At 39.5% G+C, this 27536-nt stretch overlaps 2 protein-coding genes across 2 annotated transcripts in view; one reads left to right on the top strand and one right to left on the bottom strand.

Moving 5' to 3' along the window:
• The window catches only part of LOC136290775 (uncharacterized), a 56730-nt gene extending 44790 nt beyond the window's left edge, over positions 1-11940 (bottom strand). Inside the window, exons 1-8 of the mRNA XM_066185081.1 lie at positions 11775-11940; positions 11414-11514; positions 11001-11070; positions 9840-9970; positions 8052-8140; positions 6800-6899; positions 5432-5475; positions 4208-4285 (exon numbers count right to left, since the gene is read on the bottom strand). Of these exons, the coding sequence (XP_066041178.1) occupies positions 4208-4285; positions 5432-5475; positions 6800-6899; positions 8052-8140; positions 9840-9970; positions 11001-11070; positions 11414-11514; positions 11775-11940 (779 nt within the window). The remainder of the gene's footprint in view (positions 1-4207; positions 4286-5431; positions 5476-6799; positions 6900-8051; positions 8141-9839; positions 9971-11000; positions 11071-11413; positions 11515-11774) is intronic.
• Positions 11941-19934: 7994 nt separating this feature from the next.
• FGG (fibrinogen gamma chain) lies at positions 19935-25264 on the top strand. The gene is made up of 10 exons (XM_066184991.1): positions 19935-20084; positions 20177-20221; positions 20659-20842; positions 20947-21040; positions 21995-22125; positions 22769-22902; positions 23037-23221; positions 23876-24153; positions 24498-24667; positions 25038-25264. The coding sequence occupies exons 1-10, from the start codon at positions 20010-20012 to the stop codon at positions 25050-25052; spliced, it is 1311 nt and encodes a 436-aa protein (XP_066041088.1). The 5' UTR covers positions 19935-20009; the 3' UTR covers positions 25053-25264.
• The last annotated feature ends 2272 nt before the right edge of the window (positions 25265-27536 follow it).

Consider the following 27536-nt stretch of genomic DNA (forward strand, 5'->3'; position numbering starts at 1 on the left):
CATGCAATTCTGCTTTAGGCAAGACTTGCTGATTGCATCACTTATCCACTCTGACTAGGGCATTTCAGACTATGTCTTGTACCTCAGCTTCTAGTGGCCAGACAATTTCAGGCTACACAGACCAGCTGCCTGGTGTTTTCAGCTGCCTGGAATAGATGGTGCTACAGAGAAAAAAAACATTCCACACTGCTGAATGGGACTTCCATGCTGGATTTTTTTCTAGTCCCAAAAGAAAAAAATCTAGATCCAGTCCTTAAGAGACTACAGCTATTGACTTACCCTGTTGGTCATCCCAGGCCAGAGGATTATGCAGTCTCAATCATTGTACACTCCTGGCTTAGGGCAAAATGTCAGTGTTTATCATCTCCTCAAAATGATTACTCTACTGATCAGCCTTAGTTTATTCTCTCCTGCATTTCAAAACAAAACAAAACAATGTACTATCACCTACTGGCACTAAATAATAGCAAGAGACAGCAATGTCTGGGGACAAATGAAATTAAATAGAGAGCTGTGAATTATCAATGTAGTTCTGGCAAAACAGTTCATTTTCACATATGGCATGAATTCCCCACTGGAAGCTGTGCAATAGACATTAAATAGGGAGCAGTGATGTATTATCACTTCTGCTGACCATCTGCTGATGTGTATAGCTGTACAAATAATAGAAAATGAGTAAGTGCTTTTTTTGATAACACTAACTTAAAATCAGCATTTAAGAATGCACATTACTCTTCTATAGACTATGAACTAATGGTTTCTTGCACTTTCTCTGTGAAACAGCAGAGAAACCACACAAAAGAAGAGTCAAGCAGACACCTTCTCACTGGAAAAATAAACAGCATCTATCCCCTCTACCTGTCTCTCTGTCTTCAGGAAAACTGGAGAAAACCTTACAGTTTTAAGATTCCCACCTTTAAGTCAAATGCATCAAGGAGATACACCCAGTGCCTTGGGCCAATACAGAGAAAGCAAGTAAGTTTGGCTTCTATCAGCTAAAGTAACTTGGAGAGTCACAAGCTGGAACATGCACTTCACTGTTTCACACTAAAAACTCACTTTAAGGAGACAACAAAGAAAATTAAAGAATAGCTTAGGTTTTAATAATTAACCATTAAATGGCCACAATATACCCACACAAATATTCCTGAGAATTAAAGCACCCTTTTGCAGTGGAATTAAGTTCCCAGAAGTATCTGCATCAAACATTTCAAGAAAATTAAAATCGAACAACCACCCCCCCCCCACAAAACACCAAAAACCCACCAACTAAACTATGTTGGATGAATTAAGTGGATTCAATCCAGTCCCTCAGTACCCACTGAGACATGATAGTATATACACACAATGTAAGCTCTAACTTGCCTGGCTTCATTTAGATTAATTAAAGGACTCTTGTTTACACAGTTAACTCTTTTTGCTTATGCATAAACAACAGACAGATAAGATTTATAAAACTGAAATGTAGCAAATTCTTTGGGTTTTGTTTACAAGTTAGAAAAAAATCATACACATCAGTCCTTCTCAGACAGAAGGGCCATGTGGACTACTGTTCTTGGGGAGGAAAAAAAACCCCAAAGACAACCAAAAATCGACGCCAGTCTAAGGCTAACCAAGCTCACGCTCTGCAGTAAGGTGTGAGGAGAGAGGCTGCCCTCCAGTGTTCAGTTACCAGACATCAGTTAAGTGCAAGGGATAGGTTTTCTGCTCTTGGCTGCACAAATGCACTCTTGGAGTGGGAAACACGGATGTGAATGGCATATAAATGATAAACACAGATTTAACTTGGCTTCTTCCCCCTCCTATTTACTGATTTAGTTGGGCTGATTAAGATTTAACACGAGGTACCACATGCACACTGAGATCTAAATTATGCACTTATTTTCAGGAGATTGCTAAAAATGTAGTTTTTCCTAAATGAGGGAGAAATCATTAGCAGACACAGTCAAGTAATTTCTGCTGACTCTGTCAGGGCTCTGTTGACATATTTGCAATATAGCTAGTGTTAGTGGCTGCAGGTATGGCATGTTTTGGTCACTACTGAGACTGAAGTACGTTATTATCATGCTTTATCTGCACACATTGAAAACAGATTCAGACTATCTAAACAATGAAAACCCCATGCGTCACCAAGTTTCTTTAAGCTAAGGAGAGAACAGGTTACTACTAAACTATTAAATGGAAAACACATTTTTCTGCATCCCAAGAGCTTTCATAGTATTTGCCCTCCATGCTTTTGGGCATTAATATAGCAAACTATTATTTAGCAGGAAACCAAAATGTATCCAATTAATCTTTTCCCTGTCTTCCTTCTCCCCATATCCTAAATGGATGTGCTGGATCACAACTTCAGTTAGTGAAGTGGATCTCCACTCTACATCTCAAAACTTAAAATCAAAGCTCACATATTATACTGGTTTTGACTGGTTTTAGCGGCTTATTATACAGGCTGACGTGTCACATTATTTTATTTTAAAGATTTCATCAATTACATGTCTAAGACTCAAAATTCCCAAACAAACTCACTAGTTTTAAGGCACCATGACCAATTTTTTAGCAGACTTAAACTGATGGTAAATAAATAACTGTTAAATTAGCACAAATACAGTCATGTATGGTTTCAGGGTATGTACCCATTTCAATGGGGACAAGGCAACAGAGCAGTATCAGGTGTTAAACTTCTATGTCCTTTAACAGAGATTCAATTGAGCATCAGCCAGCTCTAAGACACAAGTCTACTGTGATTTTAGACAAAGTTCTGTGATTTTAGAGATACAAAACTACTAGATATGCATATTTGTGTACATAAACTCATCTTTAAAATGAGCCATTCCCACTCCAATAGCTCACAACTTAATATATTCAAGTTTCCTTTCTTTTTCTTTAAAGCCAGATTGACACTCCTCACAGAAAAATCCTTAAAAATAAAGATGTACCAAACATTTTGGTAAGAAAATTAGCATTGTTTTTTCGCTTTAGTTCTTTATAAAGCAAGGTCTTCTGGAGTCACAGTTACAGAAGATTATAAGAAGTTTATTGACACAGCATAATTAAATTAGGAGAGACACGAGAACAGAAATCATAAACTTCCAAACCAAACAGAGTGACTTGTTACTATAAACTCACTCCTTTGAGTTCCCACAGAATACAACAGTGAAGAGTGAGTGCAGTTTGTCCAGTAGCCTTCCAGTAGGTGAGAAGAAATGTCTGATCTTGTTTGTTTCCATGCCATACATGCATCCACCTCTCATTAGCAGTTCTCAGGAACCCAGAAAAGCAACACACATCTTTTAGCACCACGCTCTTGAATCAGAAGCAGTCACTACAAGGAGAAGAAAAAATCCAGGCAGCCCTATGGCTCTTTAGACAGCAGGGCACAGTCCTGCTGGTTCATCCACCTGGACCAGAGTCAGCTTGCGAGCAGGAACACGCTGTGTGTTAAAGCACTCTTCCCTCCTGCATCTCCCTGCTGCTCTTCAGCCCTTTCCTGCATCACATAAAAGAGCTGCCTTTCTCATGATACAGCACAGGACAAGATTCCTCCCTGTCATCCCAAGAAATACAGAAGTAACTGCAGCCAGAACTACATGCAGGCTTCCCTCAGCAGGCAGAACGACACACCTATGTGTAACTCAAATTCAATAGTTCTGAACACAAGATACACACAGAACTTATTGGAAGGACTGACCATCCAACACATCTGTGTTCATCAGGTTATTCAGCAGGACAGAACTATCGCATATATTCATCCCTACCAAGGCAAATCATGTGAAATTTTTGACTGACCATCTAGCATCACTGATCTAACTGAAGACTATTGTAACAGCATCCAAAATATCAATATGGTCTTTTTCCAATACACTCATACATGAAAGTCAAGAATAAATCTTTTCAAAAAGCAGAGGATACTGAAGGAAACAGGAAAAAAAAAAAGTTTAAAAGGGAAAAAAAAAATCAAAGAGCTAATTTTTTGTTTCAAAATCTGATGAAGTTAACAAAAGGAAGACTCTGTCTGACCAAAAAGGAAAACTTCCAAAGGGAAAACAGAACTGGTAGAAAAGTAACACTGAGGTGGCAAAATATCAAGAGGCACATATTATGTCCCCAAAAAGAGAAAGGTAAAAGTAGTTCTCACAACACAGACTGAAGCAGAAAACCTCATCTTTTGTCCTCTACAAACATGTATGCTGGTATCAAGTTTACCTACCAGTCTGGTACTGCGTGCCAATCAGTGAATATTCCACCTGTACACTGAGCACCACATTCAATGAGATGACCTGCAAGACTGGGAAAATGCAAAACCAAGTAAAAGACTGCAAGACTAAGTAAAATGCAAAATCAATTTTCACAATCCCACTTTAAACTACAATGGAAATAGAGCTAAATAACCAAACATTTTCCTCAGCAAGTATCTAATACAATTATGAATTATATGTTAAGCGTAACAAGGGATCCTGAAAGATGAATACAGTGTTTAAAGGACTAACTTTTACAAGCAGAATTTTCCTACAAAAAATGAATACCTAGAAGATCATCTCACACCTAAAACTAAATTTCCTTAGTCATTTTAAATCTTGATCTAAATTCAGTATCTTAGTAGTCTGCACTGTGTGTAACTAAATAGACAAAGACCATTTTTAAATGAAGAGATAGAAAATCTCACCTCCAATGTGAATGACACAATGTATTATGATTATATATTATTATTTTCAAATTTTGATTGTGATAGTACATATTCAACAGAATTATGGGGAAAATCTTCATCTCTATCATCCCCAACTCAGTGGAGCCTGAACGAATTTCTCTCCACGTCTTTTTCTCAAGCAGAGGTTCAATAACACTAACTCTAGAGTGTGCTCAGGCTACCCAAGTAATCACTCTTTTATGAGGACTTCAATTCAGATACATGATGCACAATGTTAAATTAGGTGGCATAATTCTACCCCTTTCTGAATCAGACTCCTAACTTTAGAACTACTGTCAAGGATTTATAAATGGAAGCACTGACACTGAGCTTCAGCAAAACCATACCAGGATGCTGCCTTTTGACTGAACCTGCTTTTGTGCATCTTTCAGAGTAAACCACGAGACCACCCCAACTATCAACAGCAGAAGCCAAACAGAAAAACCTGGGAATCAGTGGCCTGTACTGTAAGATTCCATCTCTTGACACAAAACAAACAACAAGAGAAAGTTAAGCTGTTACATAAAATCTTTCAACCCTTTCTTAAGCTGGTCCCAGAATGAAGTTTCTATAATTTCAATTCCAAACAAGAGCAGTAAGTGAGCCTTGAAAAATAATTCAAAACCTAACAAAAACATGAAAATAAATTAATGCAGTGATAATACGAAAAATTAGTATGTGCTGAAAAAGTTGATATCTTGACATTATGATATGAAATAGATTTACCCCATTTCTTCTATCATTTACCTTCCCGCAGCTAGCAAGTCATAGTCATCCCTATTCCAGCCAAACTAGAAGAAAACACAAATATTTTAAACACATAGCAGGTCTCATACAGTACAAAAAACTGCACAAAGTATGTTCTTTGCTTTGAATAACAATGCATTGGATATATTTTAAATCTAAATAACAATAATTGGCAGGCACTGTACATTGCTTTGAGTTCCTCTACAGCAAATTAGCAAAAAACCTCTAACCCATTTCAGCTTTCCTCCTATTGATACACCCCAACAAATTTAAACGCTGAAAGTCATACCGTCTTAAAAAAAGTGTAAGTGAAACATCCATATTACTTAAAACCTGCACAACCTACAGGTTTAAAAGTATAGTACCTATCTAGTGTCACCTGGACAAACCACCATGTGTCTTCAACTTCTGAAAATTATCAGTTCCTGGAGTACTACCAGTCACCCTCAAAAACTGGAAGTATGCTTTCTGTTTAACTGGAAATTTTAACTAGAATCTTTTCCCTGAGTTCAACCTGCAAGCAATATAGTAATTGTTTCTTATTTAGCATTTTCCAGAAATCTTAACCTTTCCTAAATAAATTAGATAAGGTCTCTGGAGCAGGAAATACGCACTGACAGTTGTTATTTTGAGAACTCAAAGAGCTAGGAATAAAATAAGAAGTCATAATGGAAATTATAAATGGAAAATTAATTAGGCAATGTCTGACATGCACAAACTCAAAACAGTATGATGTCTCAAAGCACATTTTTACGTAGATGCATATCCTCCTACTTTTTTAAAATATGCAACAAAATAAAGCTTCCATATTTCACCAGTGTGATCCTTCACAAAATGAAAACCTATTAAAAATACTTCAGAAAACTAAATATGATGCTTGTATAATTTTTTGAATTTCAAGGAATTTCACTGAAACTTGACTACTTCAAACAAAACTGCCTACCCACTGAACAAAAAATCCCAATGTTTTAAATCACCTCCCATGCTACCCCTCAACCAGAGTGAGCTCTACTGTCAACACCTGCTGGTGAAGAAAAATATACTTGCACACCAAATTTTGCAGAAAGGCAAGGGCAAAAAACCCAAAGCAATGGTAAGAGTGAAATAGTGGTGAAAGAGGCTAAGACTTCCTAAACTTCACCTGTGCTTTCCAGCTTAATGGTATACAAGTTAACAAAAATCCCTGCTATCAATTTAGTAGAAGCAGAAGCTGACAACTTTTCATGCATGTGAGAAAAAAAAATACAGATGCTCATTATTTTTAATTTAGAATCTACATTTTCATACGGAATAAAAACTGCCTGACAATGACTGCTGAATATTCACTCACATATGTTCATTATCATTCAGAAATTAACTTGTACTTACAGAATGAATGAGTGGTCCTAGCACAATCCCGCTGTCAACACATCTGCCCGTCACAACAATATCAGCTCCAAGGTCTAGAGCTCTGCTTATCGGTCTTGCACTAAAAACGACAAAACACAGCAGTAAGTACTTTCATCTTTTAAAGCATAATTGAAAAAACAGTTCCCTGACACATACAGGTTAAAAATCCCTTAAAAATTGCCTAGGAAATCAATAAAATCTACTTCAACAACCAACTCGTCGTTAAGTACATACATCAAGAGTATTTTAAAAAGCAGTCATCAGGGCACTATCAAATTCAGGTACCTAAATAACATAACTGAAACACTTCTCTTAATGACCATGGAAACTTTCTTGAGCAAAGTGCAGAGAGGGACACTTCTATCATCAACTACAGCAAAGTGTTTTTCAGAGATTCACTAACCATTTAATTTGTAGATAAGTGTAAAAAGATGAACATTCTTCATGGATAAAGCCTGGTGACTTAGCCCTCCAATTTTAAACCTTTCAGATCAACTACCTAAGCGATTTAAGAACTCACAATATTGTCAACTTCAAGAGCACTGTGCAAGAACAGGATAACCAGGATCATCAACTGCAAGAGATGCATGTGACCACTGTCTCATTTCTCAGTCCTTCCCCTTTCCTAGACCTGATTAACATTGATTCATTTGAAGTGGATGGTGACAACAAAAATGTGACTTCACAGAAGGTGGCTAAAATACCTGCATTCAGAGATTTATGGAAACCCTAAGTATCATAAAGGAGGGGAGATCTTTCAGAACAAGTGACCACCCTGAAAAACCGGTTTCCAAAATTTCAAGAGTACAAAGCCTGACACAGTTTAGCGCAACATAACGGAACCTCCTACGACACTCTGACTACATGCCAGTACTTGAATTCCTTGCCTGCACTTCTCTAGTGACAACACAGTAAAATGCTCCATTCTACAATAGAATACTCAGCATTTGAAAAAGCATTTTTGCAATTGCTGTAATTGAACTAACACTGTTTTGGCTTGAACTAAAACCGGATGATTCACAGATGGTGTATTGCTAAAGAGTCATAACCTACAAGGTTATAACTAAAACTTATAAATAAGTTAGAAACAAATTTTTTTCTGGTTGCCTGAACAATTCAAAGGTGAACCTCATACTCTAAGTGGTTCTAACTGAAAAGCAAAACAAGTTCCTGTATTCAATGTGTTAAATTTAGTTGTTCATAATAAATACAACTTGCTAAAATAACTCACCCAAGATACGCATTCATGCTGTGAATATTCTCTGGAAATTGTTTGCCACTCTCTGAATCGGTGATACCAGCTCCTTTTAAGTTCTCTTTCTGTTAGAAAACAATCAGAACCCCCAAGCTATGAGTATTTTTAAGTTTCTACTGTAAGCCTTCCATTAGTATCAAACAATAGATCCACTTCACAGCAACTCTAAGCCAAGTATAATTATTAAAAGCATTAACAATATACCAATCAGTGGAACGGTTGAAAGCCTTAGATACACTTTTAACCACAATTTTTCCAACATGTAGAAAATTAAGGCAGTTTTTAAAGAATGCAATGTTCATTTATATATGACCAACAACAACAAACTGGTATATTTCCTAAGCTTTAAGCTGTCTTTAATTGCTGTAAGACTAAATAAATCAAACCCTACAAAGAGAAATGTATCTGCCACATCAGCTATAGTGTCATGGCCAGAGAACAAGGCTAATCCTGTAGCTTTATATGGTACTCAGAATAAGTTGTGTTTCCAGGAAAACAGGTGGGGGGAGGGTGTGTTTTTGACCATGAATTAGGCACCCTGGCAATCCAGTGGATTGAGGGGACAGTGCCTCCACAGACACAATATCCATGTAAATTGCAAATACTGATTTACAGTTGGGATCTGTAGTGTGGGGGAAAAAAAAACCCAACAAACCAACAACTTCCACTTCGAACTAATTTGGTATTCTATGTAATGACTGAAATCCTCCAAACCACAAGTAACATTTAGCATGTTTCATGTATCAACAGTAGAAGTTGTCTGTAGACAACATAGAAGCTGTGTCTTTCTGTTCCTGTAAGTCATGTATTGACAACATCATAGAAAACAATGCAGTTCAGATGACATGTCCGTAACAAGCTCAAATAGCAACCACTTTACTGTTGCACCAGTAATGAAATTCTGGCCCACAGAGAGTAAAGTAATTTCAGTAGGGCAGAAGTTTCTTAAAAGGAAGTTCAAGCACCACACACAACTTGCAAATAAAGAATCTTACTTGACGATCTTCCACATTCAAGAGCATGCAAGGAGTAACAGATCCTATGCAGATAAATAATTTTCCAAGTTACAGGCAGAGATTTAACCACAATGCAAACCTGTCCTCTCTCAACTACCATTGTGTATAAACTCTTCTCCCAGTAGCTTTTCAGGTATGGCAAACATTTTTTGCACATTTCATAGATAAAGTGTAATTCTTTAACAAAACCCAAAAATCCCACGTATTTAATCTTTCAATTTTTATTTTTTTTTTTTTAAATATTCAAACTTCAATCCTCTCACTTAACATTACCTTACTGGCTGTAAACTAATTACTTAAAACCAGAAAACCAGCTATCTATAAACAAAGTAACATCAGGAAATGCCTGTAAACCACTAAAAAAGTTAGGATAAACATTTGCATGTGTGGCAGCTACACCATATTCAGAAGAATTAACACCCACAATTATCTAGTTTAGACAGAACCAGTAACAGCATGTACTGTTCCTCTTCTGAAGAGCAGGCAGACCTTACAGCAGATTCACATTTTGCTTCAAAAAGCTAAATAGAAGATCCACAAGCTTATAAAATTCACCCCCACTATATACCAAACACCAGATGTGCCAAGAATTGTACTTACGCACTTAAAAAAACTAAAATATAATTAAAAACAACCCTTCTGAAAGCAGAAGGCTACTGCATAAAGACACACAAAGTTCCTATAGGACAGTAAATGCCACCTTCATGCTATGCAGACTCGTGCTAAGGCTTAAAACAGAGTGAAATACCTCACTCATCAGATCATCTCCAGCAACAACAGCTATTTTCAAATCAACATCTGCTTTCTTTGCCACCTCCTGAAGGGCAGCTGCACAAGCAAGTGGATTAATTCCACCAGCATTACTGATGACACGGACACCTAACAGAAAAAAAAAAAGGCAAATAAAGCTCAGCAGCATCAATAATCAATCCCCTGTACTTTAAAAAGTGTGCTGACACACAAGCAAGGTATCACCTTCAGAAGGTAACAGAAATTCAATCAAGCAAAATATGAAAATCACCTTAAAATACGAACCACATTTGACCTGTGAAAGGATCAGAATAAGCCAATAGAGAATTGTTTAGAGAAAAATAACTGCTATAGATACTTCACATCTATCCTTTATGAATGGAAGAAGAAAGTGACCAGAAAGACAAATATAACAAGGCAGACAGACAGCATCAAACATCTCCAATAGAAACAGTAGTAGACACTGTGAAGCTTTACTAAAGTAAGCAAAAAACAAGTGAGCAGAAAGTCATACTGTAGAACTATGTGGAAATTTTGAAAAACTTAAATTACCTTGAAAACATCTAGATCTCACATTTTAAAAAAGATCTGTAAAGCAAACTACCATTCACAGATAAAAGCTATATTAAGACATACATGGAAATATATGCATATATCTAGAATTATAACAAATATCTTAAATCAACCCAATTTCACCATCAGTTCTGTACCCCACGTCAATTACAATGGCATTTTTCATAGAATCCTAGAATGGTTTGGATTAAAAGGACCTTCGAGATCACCTAGTTCCAAGTCCCCTGCTCTGGGCAAGGCTATTCAGGGCTCCATCCATCCTGGCCCTGAACACTTCCAGGGATGGGGCAACCACAACTTCTCCCGACAACCTGTTCCAGTGACCCGCCACCCTCACAGTAAAGAATTTCTTCCTAACATTCAATCTAAATCTACCCCAGCTCGTGGCCATTCCCCCTTCTTCTATCACTACACATCCTCATAAAAAGTCCAGCTCTCCTGCAAGCCCCCTTTAGGTACCGGGGAGTGCTGTAAGGCCTTCCCAGAGCCATCTCTTCTCCAGACTGAACAGTCCCAACTCCGTCAGCCTGCCTTCATAAGCAGGTGTAGTGAATTTACATACAAACTCATGCAAGGAGTAGCATACCTTTCCTGTGAATATCTTTTATATAGGGAGCCATGGCAGTGGAGACAAAATCCGGAGTGTAACCTAAAACCTGAAATAATTAAAAACTGTAACCATTCTTTTAAGTAGGTCATCCCAACCCCTTTCCTTGGATAACACGGAAAACAAGGAAGAACAACTACCTCTCAAAATGTTCGGGTAATACGATGGGAAATAACATGAACACTTTCGTTACACGAAACTGAACGGATGCAAATAAACACATGAGAGTAGGAAGCATACTTAAGGAACCGTGTCCCCGGGAACCAGGTATGTCTTAAACACGCTTCGGGCGCGATTTGCGCTGAAGGAGAGCTCGGGAGGTCGGAAAGCACCGGAGCGCACCCGCCCCGGCCAAGCCCAACACGCCGGGGCCGAACACTGACTTTACTTACGGGAGACCGGGCCTTGGCGGCCGTCAGCAGCGACATGGTGATCTCGGAGAGGTAATCGAAGACGAGAAAATCCAGCTTCCCTCCGTACAGCAGCTGCGGCACTGGCGGGGCAGGCAAGACGGCACCATCAGCACGGGGCACCCCCGCCCGCCCTTAGCCCCGGTGCCGGCCCGCCCCGCCCGGGCGTGCGGCGGCGGCCCCGGCCCCGGCCCCGGCCCCGGCCCGGCCGCTTGCGCAACGGGGCTGCCTACGGCGCTGGGGCCGCCGCCCGCCGGGCTCGCCCGGCCCCCGTGCCCCGGCCCCCGTCACCCCCGGGTCTCCCCGCCGCCCTCCGGGCAGCCGCTACCGCCCCACCGCCCACCTGCGGCCGCCGTGTCCCCCCAGAAGCCCGAGGCGCAGCCGATGCGCACCGCGGCGCCGGCCGGGGGCTCGCAGCCCGCGCTGCGCCGGCGGCTCCAGCGGAGCGGGCGGGCGGCGGCCGCCAGGAGTCGCGGGCCCCGGAGCGCCAGCAGCGCGGAGCAGCTCATGGTGGCGGCGGGCGGGAGCGCGGGCACCTCCCCGGCTGCGGCCGCCCAACACAGGGCTGGGGAGGAGCTGGGGCCTGCGGAGACGATTGGGAAAAGGGGCGGGAGAAAGTTTGTGTACGCCGAGCGCGCGGAGGACAGTGTTGGAAGTTGTGCGGGAGCAGCTGCGTACGGCGGGTGTCCGCGTAGCGCCAGTAGGGCACCAAGGGGTCCCGCCCGAGGCGTGTCCGAGCGGGTCCTCTCTGGCTCGGGCCGTGGCCGGGCCCCAGGCTGGACGCGGTGCGCGGTGTCGCATCCCCGAGGAGCTGCGGGCTTGGCGAGCGCAGCCGTGTCCCCTCCGAGGCGCGCGGCCGTGTGTCGGGGCAAAACCTCGGCCGTGGAAACCCCTTCATAAGGCTCGGGATGAGGTCAGAAGCCTGTCAGATAGTCCGGTTATGGAATCCTTGTGAAACCTTTTTCCTCCTCTCCTAAATACAAAATGTGTTTGTTGAAAAATAAGACTTTCTGTGTGGGAGTGCATGTCTTTGTTCTGAGAGAGAGCGTTTCTCAGGTCCCGGACTGAATTTCTAGTTCGTGGACGTGAGGAAAGTGTCACCAAGCCAGGAAATACCCTCACGTAGAAGGAGGAACGATTTCCTTCCTAATCCTGACGTCTGAGCTGGAGGGATGTCTCTGGACATCTCATCCCTTCCAGAGGCTAATCGTGTACAGGTGCTCCAGAGCGAATCCTCCGTGTCTGACACGGACGAGGACTGTCCCTGAACCAGTCTTACGTGCTACTCTTGACAGAATAGCAGCTTGGCCTTCCTTAGCAAGTGCACTTCTATTCCAAGTGGGTTTGAATTATGTCTTGTAAATGATACAATGATAAAATTGGGAGTCTTTGCAGGAGTCATGAAAAATAAAACTTTTGGTGTAAGACTGACAATGGTAAGCATGTGGTGATGATGAGAGGAGGTTTTACTGATGTAAAAAGCAGCCACGTTGAAAATAAACAAGTGCTTCTGGAAATTGTTGATAAGACTTCCAGTTAGATTACCTTAGAATTGTGATTAGAAATAATGCAGTTGAGAGAAGGTAGGAAATAGTCATGCTGTGATCTCAGGATTTGGTTCTTTATTTAGGGAGGTACAATGTTTTCCTGTTGCAAAGAAGGGCTATAAAGCACCATTTTACCTTCTCAGTGCCTGAGTGATGAACAGTTCCTGCCCTAATCTATTAAACAGGCAGAACCAAGGAGGTCATAAAGAAAGAAAATTTGGTTCCCTATACAGATTTTTATTATTACGCTATGAAAGTATTTCATTATTATGTTGAAAATTTGCAGGGTTTGAGTCCCTATAAACTAGTAAACATCCCCACCACGTAATGTATGCACAGTTGACTCCAGAGAACTTTATCCTATGTATATTTTTATTTAGCTATTTATTGTAGTTCCTTAAAGTCAATTTCGAAGCAAGAATCAGAAAGAGCACTGTCTGGTACAAAATACATGGCTATCCGTATAGACACAAAGACAGATGCTTTCTGTAAATATATTTTAAAGTGTCTTCCACATCTGTTTTGATACAGAATACATTGCAGTCAGATGCCAACATACTGCAGCGTGGCAGGAAACATGGCTAACCCTCTGCAAGCCATGCAATCCTCTCAAATCCTGGGATGAAATTCAAGTGTAGTTCGCCTTGGCTGAGACACTATTACCAGCGTGCTGCAGTCCTCCCTTCTGTGCTTGAACACATCCAAAATAAACGCCAATCACTGATAAACAGAATCATTGATAAGCCATGGATGTAAGTAAAAGTTCCACTGGAATGCGTTGGGCCACGTTTTCATGATGCAAAACTGAACTTCTGGGCATGAGAAGAGCTGGCTGCTGCGGCCAAGGGACCCAGGGGCCGGTAGGTGGCTGTGTTTCACCGCTGTCCGCACCCTCTCCGCCTGCAAAACAATCCCCGGGCTCAAAAACAGCCACCTGCTCCCACCCGCATCCTCTGTGCATTTCTTTCCTCCTCCGGATGAACCGGGCATTTTATCTATATTAAGAAATAAGTATTCACATGCACATGTGTACGTTGATGAAACAATTTTGGAATCTAGAAGGTGCTTTATTCTTTTTAACTCCCCTCAAGTATTTTCATAGCATGGATTTTGACAGCCACTGTTCATGGTTTGAGGGGAAGCACTGGATCTTGCTTTGCCAGAAACCATTTCAAGGTCCTTATGGAACCTTAAATACAATTTTAGCAAATTTGTACATGGATGTTGACAGCCATGTAAGAAACTAAATGTCCAACATATATTTAATACTAAGACACACCCATTAGTTGGTCTCCCAAAAAATCCTCCTCCCAAAGGATTTAGAATAGTTTCCATTATTTGCAACGGTGCCATGAAGTGATAAAGGGATCAAAGCCTGTATCCTGTTGGTTCCCACAGTGAGTTTGTTTCTTACTCAATTTATACTTGTCCATAAATAAGCAGACTCTTTAATAAGCTTCTTGAGATTGCAGCAAAACCACCCATTTTTCTGAGAGGGTCATTTATTCCCTACCTCTATCCCCTCCACTTCACAAATTATTTTCTTAAAATAGACTGAATTTTCATTACCATCATCATTCCATCCTGAGCAGTAATGATTAGCTCAGACTCCGTTATTTTATACATGAAGTTAGGATTGTTTAAACAAAAACCCAGGCAAATTTTATAGTGGTTCTTTACCAGGTAGGCTTGGGAAGCAATGTTCTGCGATGGTCAAGTCTTAATTTTGAGATTTTTGAGATCATTTTAGAGATTTTAGAAACTGTTTATTGCACTTAGAGGACATCAGATGGCACTGTATGGCTGTCAGTGAAGCCCAAAAGAAACTACAATCAATAAGAAGCCTGTGTGAAATTCAGATGGGAGGTGCTAGTAAAGACTTGACTGTATTTGTGACCTGATATGGGTCAACAATAAAAGCTGTCACAACTCACTCAGGTGATAGGAACCCATTGCTTAATGTAAAGTTTTTAAGCATAAGCCAGAATTTCTCTCATAATTTGTGAGAAGAAAGTGGGGGAAAGAAAAATCTTCTGGCTTTATTTTTTATGCCAGAGAAAGGTAAAGACTACAGATTAAAAAAAAAAAAAAATGAAGAAGCCCTTTTTTTTTCTGTTCATGGTTTACATGTAGATAAATTTGAGATTTGCTTTCCTTCAGTGACCCTAAATACTTATATGCACATTTAATTGGCTAGTGCTATCAATGTTTCAAACTTAAGCCTGTGCTTCTCTTCCTGTAAACAGATTCATGCACCAGCATGGAGCACAGATAATGTGTAAAAGAACTGTGGAATTCATTCTTCTACTTCCATTGTCCTGAATCAACAGCGTTCAGTCCTAATTCTGGAAGTCAGGGAGGACAAGAGAGAGTACATTTTTTCCAAAACAAATACAGTTTCCATTATATTTCTAAGATTTTTCTGACAGTCAGGTTTCCTCTGATTGCTTAAAAAGGTACAAGCAAAGTATTTCACAGGCCAGGGGCTTATTGAGAAATACATTATATTTTTGCTGTATTTCCTTTAATGCTATTGTCAGTAAGTTCCTGTCCAAACCAATAATGTCAGCCTATATGTTCAATTATTGAAGGCTCTGTTTAGTTTATTGAGGCTCTGTCCTCTCAACTAATTACAAAATACTTAGCAAATATTTGAATTTACTACTTATCTTATTCCCACAAATTAGTGCATCTCTCTGTTTAACAAATAAGTTCACTGTTCTTGCCCTCAAGGTAAAGTATACACTGCAATCTCTCTTCTGCAGACAGTCTGAATACCAACCTTTTCTAACTGAATCAACAGTTAAAAATGGTTTCTGCGGTTCAGTAAAGGCAAAGAATTTACTGTGTTGCATCAAATACCCCTAAATAAGGCACAAACAACTTAAAGCTCAGCAATGATGTTTCACTGAACATGATTTAGGGGTTTTTAGTATTTTAGTAGATTTTAGAATTTCGAGGTACAACGTCCTATGTTCCAGGATTCAGAAAAACCTCAGCTATGATGAGAGAATAAAGTGAGTTATTCTCTGAATCATCTTGACTTCATTCCTTTATATCACATTTCTTTTCTTGAGACATAAGTTCACTCATCTATGTTATTAAAAGTGCTGACATGAAAAGTCATGAATCAATGTAATTTCCATGTTCTGATTTAAGAAAATACATTAGCCTATAATTATAAAAGAATACACTCTAAAGTATGTATTCACAGTGTGGAGGCAGCAAAATATCCCATAATTTTTTTGCAAAATGAAAGTTCTGGCTGACATGAAGTACATACATTTCTTACTGTTCTTCACTCAGTTTTCAAAGAAACGACTATTTCCAGTCAGTATTTGAGCTGAAGCACAGCAAGTACCTGTACTGGTGTCCCAAGTGTAAAGAAATTAAAGGCTTTCCCTTGCACAGCAACTTATTTTTGTTGACTCTTTTCACTCCAGGAAGGGTGAGGAAGAAATGTGCTGCTCAGAGTGGACTACCCTACTGGAAAAAAATGTTGTGATTTACCTTTTGCCCACATTTTGAAAATTGAAAGAGAAAGATAAGTTACAAAAGTTTTTTTTTTCATTTTCACTTTACTGCACTTGGGTTTTTGCCCACCATTGGCATAACTTCACTACTGGACAGCTTTTTAGTTGTCTCTATTTCTCATCCTAATTATCACTCACTCATTGATTAACTGAGCAAAGGGGATTTTTTCCCCACTAATCTGTTTAGTAATGCAAGCAGGGTGATACATATTGGTGATGGATAGCAAAGCATAGTAGAGATGTTTTTTCAGCATTTACCATTTGGTATTTTCCAATACTTATTTTTAAATAGGAAAATTATCTTATGCAGCATCTTAAAAAATGCAATTTCATGTCAAGTCCACTGAACACTTTCAGTTAAACAGTAATAAAAGCCTGTTGGTAATCTTAAAACTCATCACTAAAGCATTTCTAAAACGTTGAAGACCGATTTTTCAGGTTAGATTCTTAAGGCAAGTAAGTATAAGCTTAAAAACCAGATGTTTTTCCAAGGCAGCCATAAAGATATTCTGATATTCAGGAACTTATTTACAGGAACAAACATGTTTCTTCTGGTTTGTTTTTCTGAGGAAAGGTTTTCTATGAATGATAGGAAGGTGTTGGAGAGTGTCCCAGTGGCTGACAAAAAATACTAATCAATGCTGAGTTGAAGAAACCTCTTTCAAACAATTAATGATTCACCTTTACTCTCTCCACAAAAATAAATTGCTGGAAAAGACTACAATGAGTTTGAGAACTCTTCCTTCCACCTGTGCTGCACGATTTGTTCCTCATCTGTTACCAAACCAGCAAACAGAATTCCCAGAAAAAAACCACTGGCCAGGAAATCGACACAGCTAAATTAGGCTGCACATGTCTGAGGATACAGTTAGGTCTCTAGCACACTTGTTTGGTAAGTGGGTCGACCATTTTGCAACCAAGACCCACCAAGACAAAATGGTATGTAGGGGAGGAAAAATACCACACAAGTCATTCCACTAGGAATACATATTGCTTTCAACTTAATTAAAAGTAAATAAAAAAATTTCTAAATAATGAAAGCTGAAATTAGAGAAGAAAAGGAAAAAAAGCAATACACAAAATGCTTAATTATTTATGACCATGTAATCAGTAAAGCAAACAAAAATTTCCTGAGGTTTAAATATTTACATCTTCTGGTAAGAAGTACCACAGTTGTGACCACAAATACAGCCTTATAATTGCAGTGTGCAAATATTTGGTAATCATTAAGGCAATGTCAAAAATTGACTCCTTCATGAATGTAAATATATACAGTGATAATTTTGTGTAACAAGCATCTGACTGAAAATTCAGGTTTTGTATTCCTAATCCATTTGTAAGGATAATGATCCTTTTGTTTTTCCCACCAATTAGACATTTACCTTGAACATTGAAACTCTATTTATACATAGTTATTATGCCATTACAGCTATTCTCATGCTTTAATTATAAAATCTTAGGGTTTTCAACTCAAGATTTACTAGGCTTTTACTGCCAGAGTTCACTGTTGTCATCTTCTCTGACTCCTGAAATACTTGCCTAGGAACACAAGACAATTTTTTTTGTTGTTTCCTGCTACCAGATAGTCTTCTGACAGAGTTTCAAGTCTATATGTACGACTTCTAGTGACAAAAGAGAAAGATGTGTTCTTTATTCTGTCAGAGGATGAGGGGTGCCTGAATTGTGCTACGTGGTTCACCTATTGCATCATGAACAGTACATGCCCATCTGTACTCTGTAGTGTACATCTGTGTTAAAGCTGTTATTTACAAAGTTCATACCAGCAACCTACTCATGCTGTCCTGTCATATCTGAGGGAATCCTGCTGGTACACAGCCTCTGGAACAGTATCTCTAGGACCCTGTGGACCCTTGTGTCATGAACTGCAAGGAAGAAGTGAAGCAAGCTCAGTATATGAGCAGCAGTGACAAGGAGGTTCAGCAGTAGTTTCCTCAGTCCGTGTTAACTGCACCAGTGAAGCAACAGTAAAAAACAAAACAGCAGATAGACTTCTATACAGTTCTATTTACTTTATTGTCACACTTTAGGAAACAGAAGTAACTCTGTAAGAAGTGGAACCATGTTCTATTTGTACCAGTAAAGTCACGAAGAGCACATTCTGCACGTGGCTCTTGAAGGTAATTAATACCAGATTTGGAAATTCAAACCTTTAGCATCAGTTATCCTTTGGAAAAGACTTTTGGCAGCCTGGCAACTAACTCACTGGTCATCAGTTCAGTTACTGGAAAGCTGATTCTCCCAGGAACAGTGCTTAAACCTCACATAAGTGTCACGTCAGACTGATTTTTAGCATCTCAAATGCTCACGTTTCCTTCTGGCAATATGTGGTGGATTTTCTCCATTTTTCAGCGTATAATCATATTTAATTTTCTAATAATCTGAAAAGAAATGCTTTTTTTCCCATGTTTTAAGTACCTATTAAGCCAAGTTGAAACATTGATCCTGCTGTACAGAGATGAAGTCATGTGCCTGAAATCACAAAGCTGACCCCAGTAACTGCAGATCTATCCGGAAGCCCCATTCTCACCATTCTTCTCATCATTTGGTCAAACATGTAACGGAGTCAAAAGCCTCATTCAACACTGTCCGGTCACACATCTGCTGTACAGGCACTAAATCAGGCTTTCTCTGAAGAAGCCATAGTTCAGAGACCAGGTCTAGGTCATGAGAGGAAAGGTGGTAGTGCTGCCAATACAGATGGCATGCAAAAGGACACACAGAAGTAATTTGCTGGAACAAAGCCCATGGCAGAAGATGGGGGTTGTCAGCACTCTTGTGGCTGTGTTGAATAAGGCATATACCAACAACATTAGTTCCCCAGCAGGAAGCATTGACCAAAGCCACTGTAATGGACTCACTGTGTCGAAGGACAGGGAACATCCACACTTTCATTGCCAGTGAGAAATACCACAGACTTCTTTTCCAGATATGCCACTGCCCAATGACTTCATACCTTTCTCTGCCTGAGTTTTGTCATCCACAGAATAGGGAAAATGATGTTGAGTCTCTTTGCAAAACACGTAGAGATCTGTGGCGGGAAAGGCCTATGTAATCCCAAAATATCATTTATTGTTAGGCAATTGATAGTTGGTACAGATAATTCAGACTGCTACAGAGGCTTTTCCCTGTGCTATTTGAATGAAACTCCTGCCAGCCCCCATTATGAAGTGATGTGTAGTTTGATTACACTTGTGACTAGGTGTAGCATCTCCATGCCTTGTCTCACCCTCCTACCTCCCCGAGACCCGGCTGGAGCAGAGATCCAGAAACTAAGTGCAAAGGGTGTTCTGAAAATGGGAGGAGTGTATGTGCACATTCTGGGAATCCACCTCAAATCCCTACCCCACCTCTTCCCACCACCTCCCAGTGCCCGCCCCCAGCTTCAGCCTGCTGCCTTAAACTGCTGCCACCCTGTGCTAGGTTGAACATTCTAAGCTGCTGCCTGCACAGCTGTCGGTGTCACCTGGTGGGACAGACATGATGGGGCTGAGGTGGTGCAGCTGGACTCCCCTGGGGTCCCTCCTTTCCCTGCTCTTTTCTACCAGCATGGCGGTAAGTGAAGAGACAGCGTTTAGGAAATGTGTTAGTGCAGAAAGTGGTGTTGGAGAAAACCCACTAAAAATGGCCCTCTTTCTTCTCTTCAGTACATTGCTACCAGAGAAAACTGCTGCATATTGGATGACAGATTTGTAAGTACCTGAACAATTTTCTTTTATCTTAAGAATGTAACTGAAGCTTTCCTATGCTGATTATTAACTAGTGTTATCACTTGTACATAATTATTGTTTTCTGTACTTACTAAGTTTACTTTGCTTAAACCTATTATTTATTGATAGCAGTATATGCTTGGTAAAAGTGTATGGGAGGCTGCACTGTGGATGAGAGTGCATATCCAGCAGATGCTACAATAATGGCATGCACTGTTTTCTTCCTATGTGTGCACAGAGAGTGAAAGTAAACTGTCTTTGAAATTTCAAATACAGTAGACAAAGTCTGCTGCAAATGCCTGCACTTTTTTATCCTTTGTCATTTGTGTCAGCTGTGTCTGGAAGTTCCTCTGCCCAAATATTCTGCTCTGCTTTCTTTGCCCCTGAAACATTGCCAACTATTTCTCTTTACTCCTTAGGGTAGCTTCTGCCCAACAACTTGTGGTATTGCAGATTTCCTTAATAAATACCATCACGCTGTGGACAGTGACCTGCAGGAAATGGAGAGAATTTTGCAACGGATTTCTAATGCCACAGTAACAGCAGACCATCTGATTCAACACATCCAAGGCCTCTATCCTTCAGACAAACAGATATTACCAAGTGAGCATATAAAAATAAGTACACAACTGAAAAATATTCTTTATGTGATTTTCTTTTTTTAATTTGCCTAATTACAATTATTTTTTACCTTTTCTGTTTTACAGATTCAATTGATGATTTCACTCAGAAGTCTAGGAGAATAATTGAAGAAATTATCAGATATGAAAACACTATATTGTCTCATGAAACTACTATACAGTAGGTATCTTCCACTTCTTTTATCAGTGACAATACAAATTGTTTTCTTTCTGTTCTTTTGTCAAGTGCCAAAAAGCCTCTCTCAGAAAGGTTTTTTGTGCTCTTGTGGACAGTTCTGGCCCACACTGCCATTAGTAGCTGCCTAGCAAGACACAGAAGGATCATGAGGATCTGATCAGGAATTCTCTGCTCACCTGGATAAACTGTTAATTGTGCAAGAAGTACAAGATAAGAATGTCATGAAGCCTGGCAATATTTTTATTTATGTTTCTCCTGCTGTGCCAGCTATCCCTGAATTTTTTTCCGTGACCTTTGGAGGTCATGAGTTTTTGCTGTAAAGTAGAGTATTTGGAATGTTTATGCAATCATTAACTCTGGCCAATTTTGCTGCACATATTCATGAAAATTAGCTCAGTTACCTAGTTTTAAATCATAACTATAAACTCAGTGATAGTCTTTTATAGGTTGACATTGGAAATAAAATTGAAAACATCATTAATGATTCTAAGTCTTAAGGATATGTTTTTTGACAGATCTCCACTTCTATGACCTTATGTCAAAGATTATTTAGGCATTCTGACACTTGCGGCAACTTATTTAGAGCATTTATGTTTTACAAATACATCCATAATTGAAGAGGAGTTTATCATTTACTTCTGGAGAGCAAATTAAAACTTTCTATAGAGTTATATTCATATATTAATTACTGGTTGGAGTTTTGCTGATTAGAGTCAAGTTTTGCAGATTGTTAAGTTTTGCATGAGGTTAAGCATGTGCTCTCCTATTTTGCCTGTCCTTAACTCTAAATACCAGTGCTAATCGAGGCACCCCGTTTTACAGGGGTGCATGTAGCAGCACGTTAGATACATGAGGCATGTGTCCAGGGAAATAAATGTTTATTACACATTCTCAAACAGCAGATACAACAATCCATTTTTATATTTCTCTGTCCAGACAGTTGACAGATACACATATAATGAACGGCAACAGGATCACAGAGCTGAAAGAGAAGATTGCCCAGCTTGAGATACTCTGTCAGGAGCCGTGCAAAGACAGGGCTGAAATTCAGGACATAACTGGAAGAGGTGTGCAAAATGCTTCTTGTATGGTGGAGGATTAATTCACCTACAAGTGCTGCCACTTGGCATCACAGCAATGATTTTCTTGTAATCTTATGGGTCACAGACTTCTACAAAGATACGTAAAATTGCAAATTATAAAACCGGTCAGTACAAGTTAGATGCTCTGCAGGCAAGGATTTGGGTGGAACACAGTTCTTGCTTTTGGCCTTTTTGGCCGAGATATGATCATCCCAAAATATATGCTAGACATGAGGGACATGACTAGAGTTTCTGTGGACCTGGGACAAAGAGAAGATAACTCATTATCACATTTCTACTAATCCACATGGAAAAACAAATTAATTATTCCATTAGGAAGTGTCTTTCTTTGTTGCTGTAGAAATCAATGCAATAAGTGTGTTTTCTACTGCTTAAACTCTGCATGAGGCTAAGTTCATCTTCACCTTACACGAGTCCTGTGACCCTTGGTCTTGGTAGGATTTTTTATGGCAATGCCATTGAAGTATGTGGACTAAATAGCTAACTTTGCAAAAATGGTATTTAGATAAATTACATTTCTTGCACTAAAAATGTTACAATATAAAATAAACGTGAGGAAAGAATTGTAGCTAGATTGAAAATGATCTTTGAAATGTCTTCACTTCAGATTGTCAAGACATTGCAAATAAAGGTGCAAGGAAAAGTGGTCTATACTTTATCAAGCCTCAAAGAGCCAAGCAGTCATTCCTAGTCTACTGCGAGATTGACTCATATGGCAATGGCTGGACAATACTACAAAGGGTATGCCACTTATATTTAATTGCTGTAAACAAACTTATTGCATCAGCACTGTTTTTATGTACCTACATATGATACATATCTTTTTGACTGAGGTTTTTATTTTTGGTTTTGGTGTTCTTGGTTTTTTTCCCCAGAGACTGGATGGGAGCGAAGACTTCAGTAGAAACTGGGTTCAGTACAAGGAAGGATTTGGACATCTGTCTCCAGATGACACCACTGAGTTCTGGCTGGGCAATGAAAAGATTCATTTAATAACTACACAGTCCACTCTGCCATACACCTTACGAATAGAGCTGGAGGACTGGAGTGGCAAAAAAGGGTATTTGCTTATGAAGCTTCTGAAAATGACAGCTTAAAGCCTGCTGGTCCCACTGCTGCATCAGTTTGTAATGATAAAAGTTTGCTCCTAAAAAATTATGAGCCGTTAGACCAGCTAACATGGGTGTAGAGCTGCTTTGGCTCCTGAACTTACAGATATGACAGCAGTCACTGGGTGTGACTTGTTGGCAGGCACATGTGCCTGTCAGAAGGGCACATGCTGTCAGCACTCATTTATTAGGCAGAAGGAATTTCTTTATTCTCCTTAATTTTCACATATCTTATGGACTACATGGTCATTATAGGTCCCTTCTATTCTGTTCTGTTTTATTATTTTATTTTTTATTTCTATTTCTATTATGAACCTGGGAGATTATATATGTATGTATGTATGTGTATGTGTGTGTGTTGATAATGTAGATATTTCATATATCGCTAAAGACTAGTAGTCAGAAAATATGTCTGATACTGGAGTACAGAAGTTGATTTGATGCGTGTCACTGAGCTGAGGCCCACAGTCACATAAAAATAATTCCTTTTAATATGCTAGGATGCAATAAATGCCTTTTCTGCAGTTTTAACATCGATGTATTTTCATTTGTGCATGTGCTGGGCATGCAGCATGCTCACATTCAGCATTGCCCTCTATCCACAGCACTGCCGACTACGCTGTATTCAGAGTGGGAAGTGAAGAGGACAAGTATCGAATGACCTATGCCTACTTCATCGGGGGTGAAGCTGGGGATGCCTTTGATGGATATGACTTTGGAGATGACCCAAGTGATAAATCCTACACCTACCACAATGGCATGCAGTTCAGTACTCATGATAATGACAATGATAAGTATGACGGCAACTGTGCTGAGCAAGATGGATCTGGCTGGTGGATGAATAGATGCCATGCTGGCCACCTCAATGGCAAATATTATGTAGGTAAGATGTCTTCCAAGTGCTTATAATCCAAGACACCACGTTTCAGTAACAAAGGAAAATGAGTCATGTTTATAAAGTGCACTTTGACTTCTGGATTTTCCAAAGCTGGCATAGCCCATTCTTTGCAATCATTGTTAACACCAGTAGTAGGAATTTATGACTGCTCTCCATTACAAAGTGAGAGAATCAGTCCTGAGAGAAGCAAAGTGGGGGGAAAATGCCATGAACAGGGTCTGTTAGGACACCCATGGATGCCGTGGAGGTGTCAGGACCAGAAAAATGTATGGGCACAGTAACTACTTTAGAAAGCAACTAATTGTTTTACTCCAACTGGTGTTTCTTAGGTGGTGTGTACACATCAGAAGATGCTGGTCCATCCGGATTTGACAATGGCATTATCTGGGCAACCTGGCGTGACCGGTGGTACTCCATGAAGAAATCTGCAATGAAAATCATCCCGTTCAACAGACTGTCAGTAGACGGACAGCAGCACAACTTAGGCAATGTCAAACAGGTGTGACCACAGGGCTGACGAGATATTTAAAATGAACACAGAACATTGTTATAATTTCAAACACTGAGCATGGACAGCTGAAGATAAGCCCACTGCATCTTAGAGAAGTTGGCTTTGTTTATCATTTTGTCAGAGAAGTATTTGTACTTTGATTTTAGTGTACCTTCTACATTACTGTTTCTTTTAATGGATAGATAAATGGATAGTCTCATGATCAGGAATAATCCCTTGCCTTTGTGTATTTAAAATGCTACATTTTTAATTCCTAACTAATACAACTATGAACACTATCAATATGTCATCATAGCCTTATTTACTTCTTTCATTTGAAGAACATTAAAATATTCTTTTTTTTTTTCTTCTGTTTTAGGTTGGAGATGTATAAAGGATGATTTGACAACGACCAGTCTGAACAGGAAAAGCAAATCTTTTCTGTCTTCAACACTGAACTTAGCAAACATTACACAGTTCAGTTTTAACTATAAAACAACATTGACTGTAAGATACCCAAACCTCTTCCCTAAGCAGTGCGTACCTCTGTAGACAGTTATTTTTTCTGTACACATTCTCAATAAATTTTGGATTATTAGAAAAAAAGTCTGAGCATGTTATCTGTTGTCTACAGCTGGCCAAACACAACAAAGAAAACTTTTGATACTTGGACCAAACCTGCTTGATTCAGTTATTCCTGAATTTCACACCAACAATTCCTGCTCCTTGGTTAGAGGCATGTGTTTGACCTGTTTCTTCATAAATTTGACTAGTATCCCTATGTTTTAAAGTTTTCTAATGAAGTTGTTTGGTGACATAGATCAAAGTACATAGCAACTTGAAAGTAGCCTATTTTACTGCTGAAGACTATTTAACTTAGCTTGCCACAACATTTTCAGTTGGGATGTGCTAGGTAGTATCAATGACCAAGAACAGGTATTTTACTCCAGACCATACATATTAACAAGTTCTCAGATTTTACTCAGAATAAGTTTCATTTGCTATATGACACATAGTAGTACACTGTACAGCTATTATTCCCACATACCCCTCTTTTTTTTTTTCCCCCACAAATATTTAAAAATTACTCCAACATATTCAGTGCCATGCAATGAAAAAAATGTTAAGAGTTGCAGCAGAAATTGATTGCATTTTACTTGCATTTTCTTTCTCTGGATCTGATAATAATTTCCCATGTGATCCATATAAGTAAATCCACAGCACAGATCAAGACCAGCAAAGAGTTTGCAATTCTGCCTGAATGTATCTCCTCAAAATCTGATGAGGGGTGTGTTTGCAAACCAAATTAGGTTTGTGGATAAGTTGCTCAACAAAAGATACACTCAGAGCTAGAAACTATCACTATCTCAAGCTGATGCACTAGGAAGTGAAATAGAAAGTGTATCCTGGTCTTTATTTTTAGCTACTTGTGAAAGACCAGAGTTTGCCTGGTGTCTCTAAATAACACATTCAAGTGCTTTATTTTAGAGACAGGAGGACATTGCAGTGATAAAAGAGATCTTATGGTCAGTTCATGCTGCCTCAACAGTTTTCCAGTTTTGATGCCCACATATCTCGTGAGGCTGGTGCTGAACATCTTCCCTGGACCTGAGTCTCCACATCATGATAAACTGCCAACTCCCTCTCATTTTTATTAAGATTTTGGCATAGTTGAATTTTTGCTCTTGGGCCAAAATCTAGGAGGAAGACAGGTTTCTCCGGAGAGAAGGCATCATTAGCTAGGGTCAGATGAGGTTAACAACAGCTTTAGAGGAGGGTCTCCACACCACTGAACTGGTATATCTGCACAACTCTGTTGCACCTGTGCAACCAGCCATGATCCACAGCTCACTGCCAGCCTTGACACTCAATTCCTCACCAAGAAAAGCAGTTTTCCTGAACATTTTGTGCTGTAAGGCCTCTCCTGTGTCTCCATGGAGCTGAAGCAGTATGTGTAGAGAGGCTGGAGAGAAGGATGCCAAGGAGGGGTTGGCAAGCCCAGTGTCCTCTCGCTTGTGCAAACAGCCACTTGAGTAGCTTTGGTTGAGTCCCTTCCACTTTCTATTTTCAATTTATGCCACCTATGACGTGACTTTATTTTGATATTATTTATATATTTGCAACATGGATTTAAAAAAATATTCCTTTGTCACGTCTGTCACTTTGATATCTGTATTTACACTCTGCTAGCTGAGAATTGTTATTGACTCTCCTGGTTTAGATTTTGGCTGCAATTTGATGACAATCTGCTATAATTACACACATTTCATGGATATGAGCTGGCATTTTATGGATTGCTCACCATAACTAAGATCAGCTTATTCTTCCAGTTGGTTTGCTGATCAATGTCTTTAAGTTTTCACAAATCATTTTAATTTCTGGAGAGGAGCATTTGCTCCAGTGTTCAAAAGGGTCAGTCAGCAAATCCGAGAAGCCTGATATTTCAATGAAGTTCTCTGCCAGAGTTAATCAGTGAGTCTTGAGCATCCCAGCCCACTCTGGTGTTCTCCAGTCTCTGAAAGAAATCTGGCAAGACTCATGCCTCTGGAAGCTCCTTCCTATGGTATCCAATCCCCTATCTATCAGAAAGAGGCTAGAAAAGACTTTCTGTTTCTTCTAACTCTTAAAAATAGAACAATACTCTCAGTATTATTTTTTGCAAGCAAGTACATTGCAACTGAACTTACTGCCCCTATTTTGTATACTAAGAGCTGAGTATATTTCTCTTTTCTAAATAATTTTTTATCATACATGACTGTAGCCTATAGTAAAAGTTATCTGTATTTAGAGAAGTCTGCACCTCTCACTTTATAAAATTTTATTAAAGGGTTTGGTGGCCTTTCTTTCACACCTTCAGCTTGCAGTGACTTTTCCAAAG

This window comes from Chamaea fasciata, unplaced genomic scaffold (assembly GCF_029207755.1).
Source record: "Chamaea fasciata isolate MVZ Bird 193981 ecotype frontalis unplaced genomic scaffold, bChaFas1.0.hap1 SCAF_6, whole genome shotgun sequence".
In the NCBI taxonomy this organism is placed as follows: domain Eukaryota; kingdom Metazoa; phylum Chordata; class Aves; order Passeriformes; family Sylviidae; genus Chamaea; species Chamaea fasciata.

Bases quoted from the DNA above. Each gene is read 5' to 3' on its own strand.
- FGG (XM_066184991.1), top strand. From the start codon at position 20,010: ATGATGGGGCTGAGGTGGTGCAGCTGGACTCCCCTGGGGTCCCTCCTT. The intron at 23,222-23,875 runs GTATTTGCTTAT...CTCTATCCACAG, and splicing joins GACTGGAGTGGCAAAAAAGG to CACTGCCGACTACGCTGTAT. The intron at 24,154-24,497 runs GTAAGATGTCTT...GGTGTTTCTTAG, and splicing joins CAATGGCAAATATTATGTAG to GTGGTGTGTACACATCAGAA.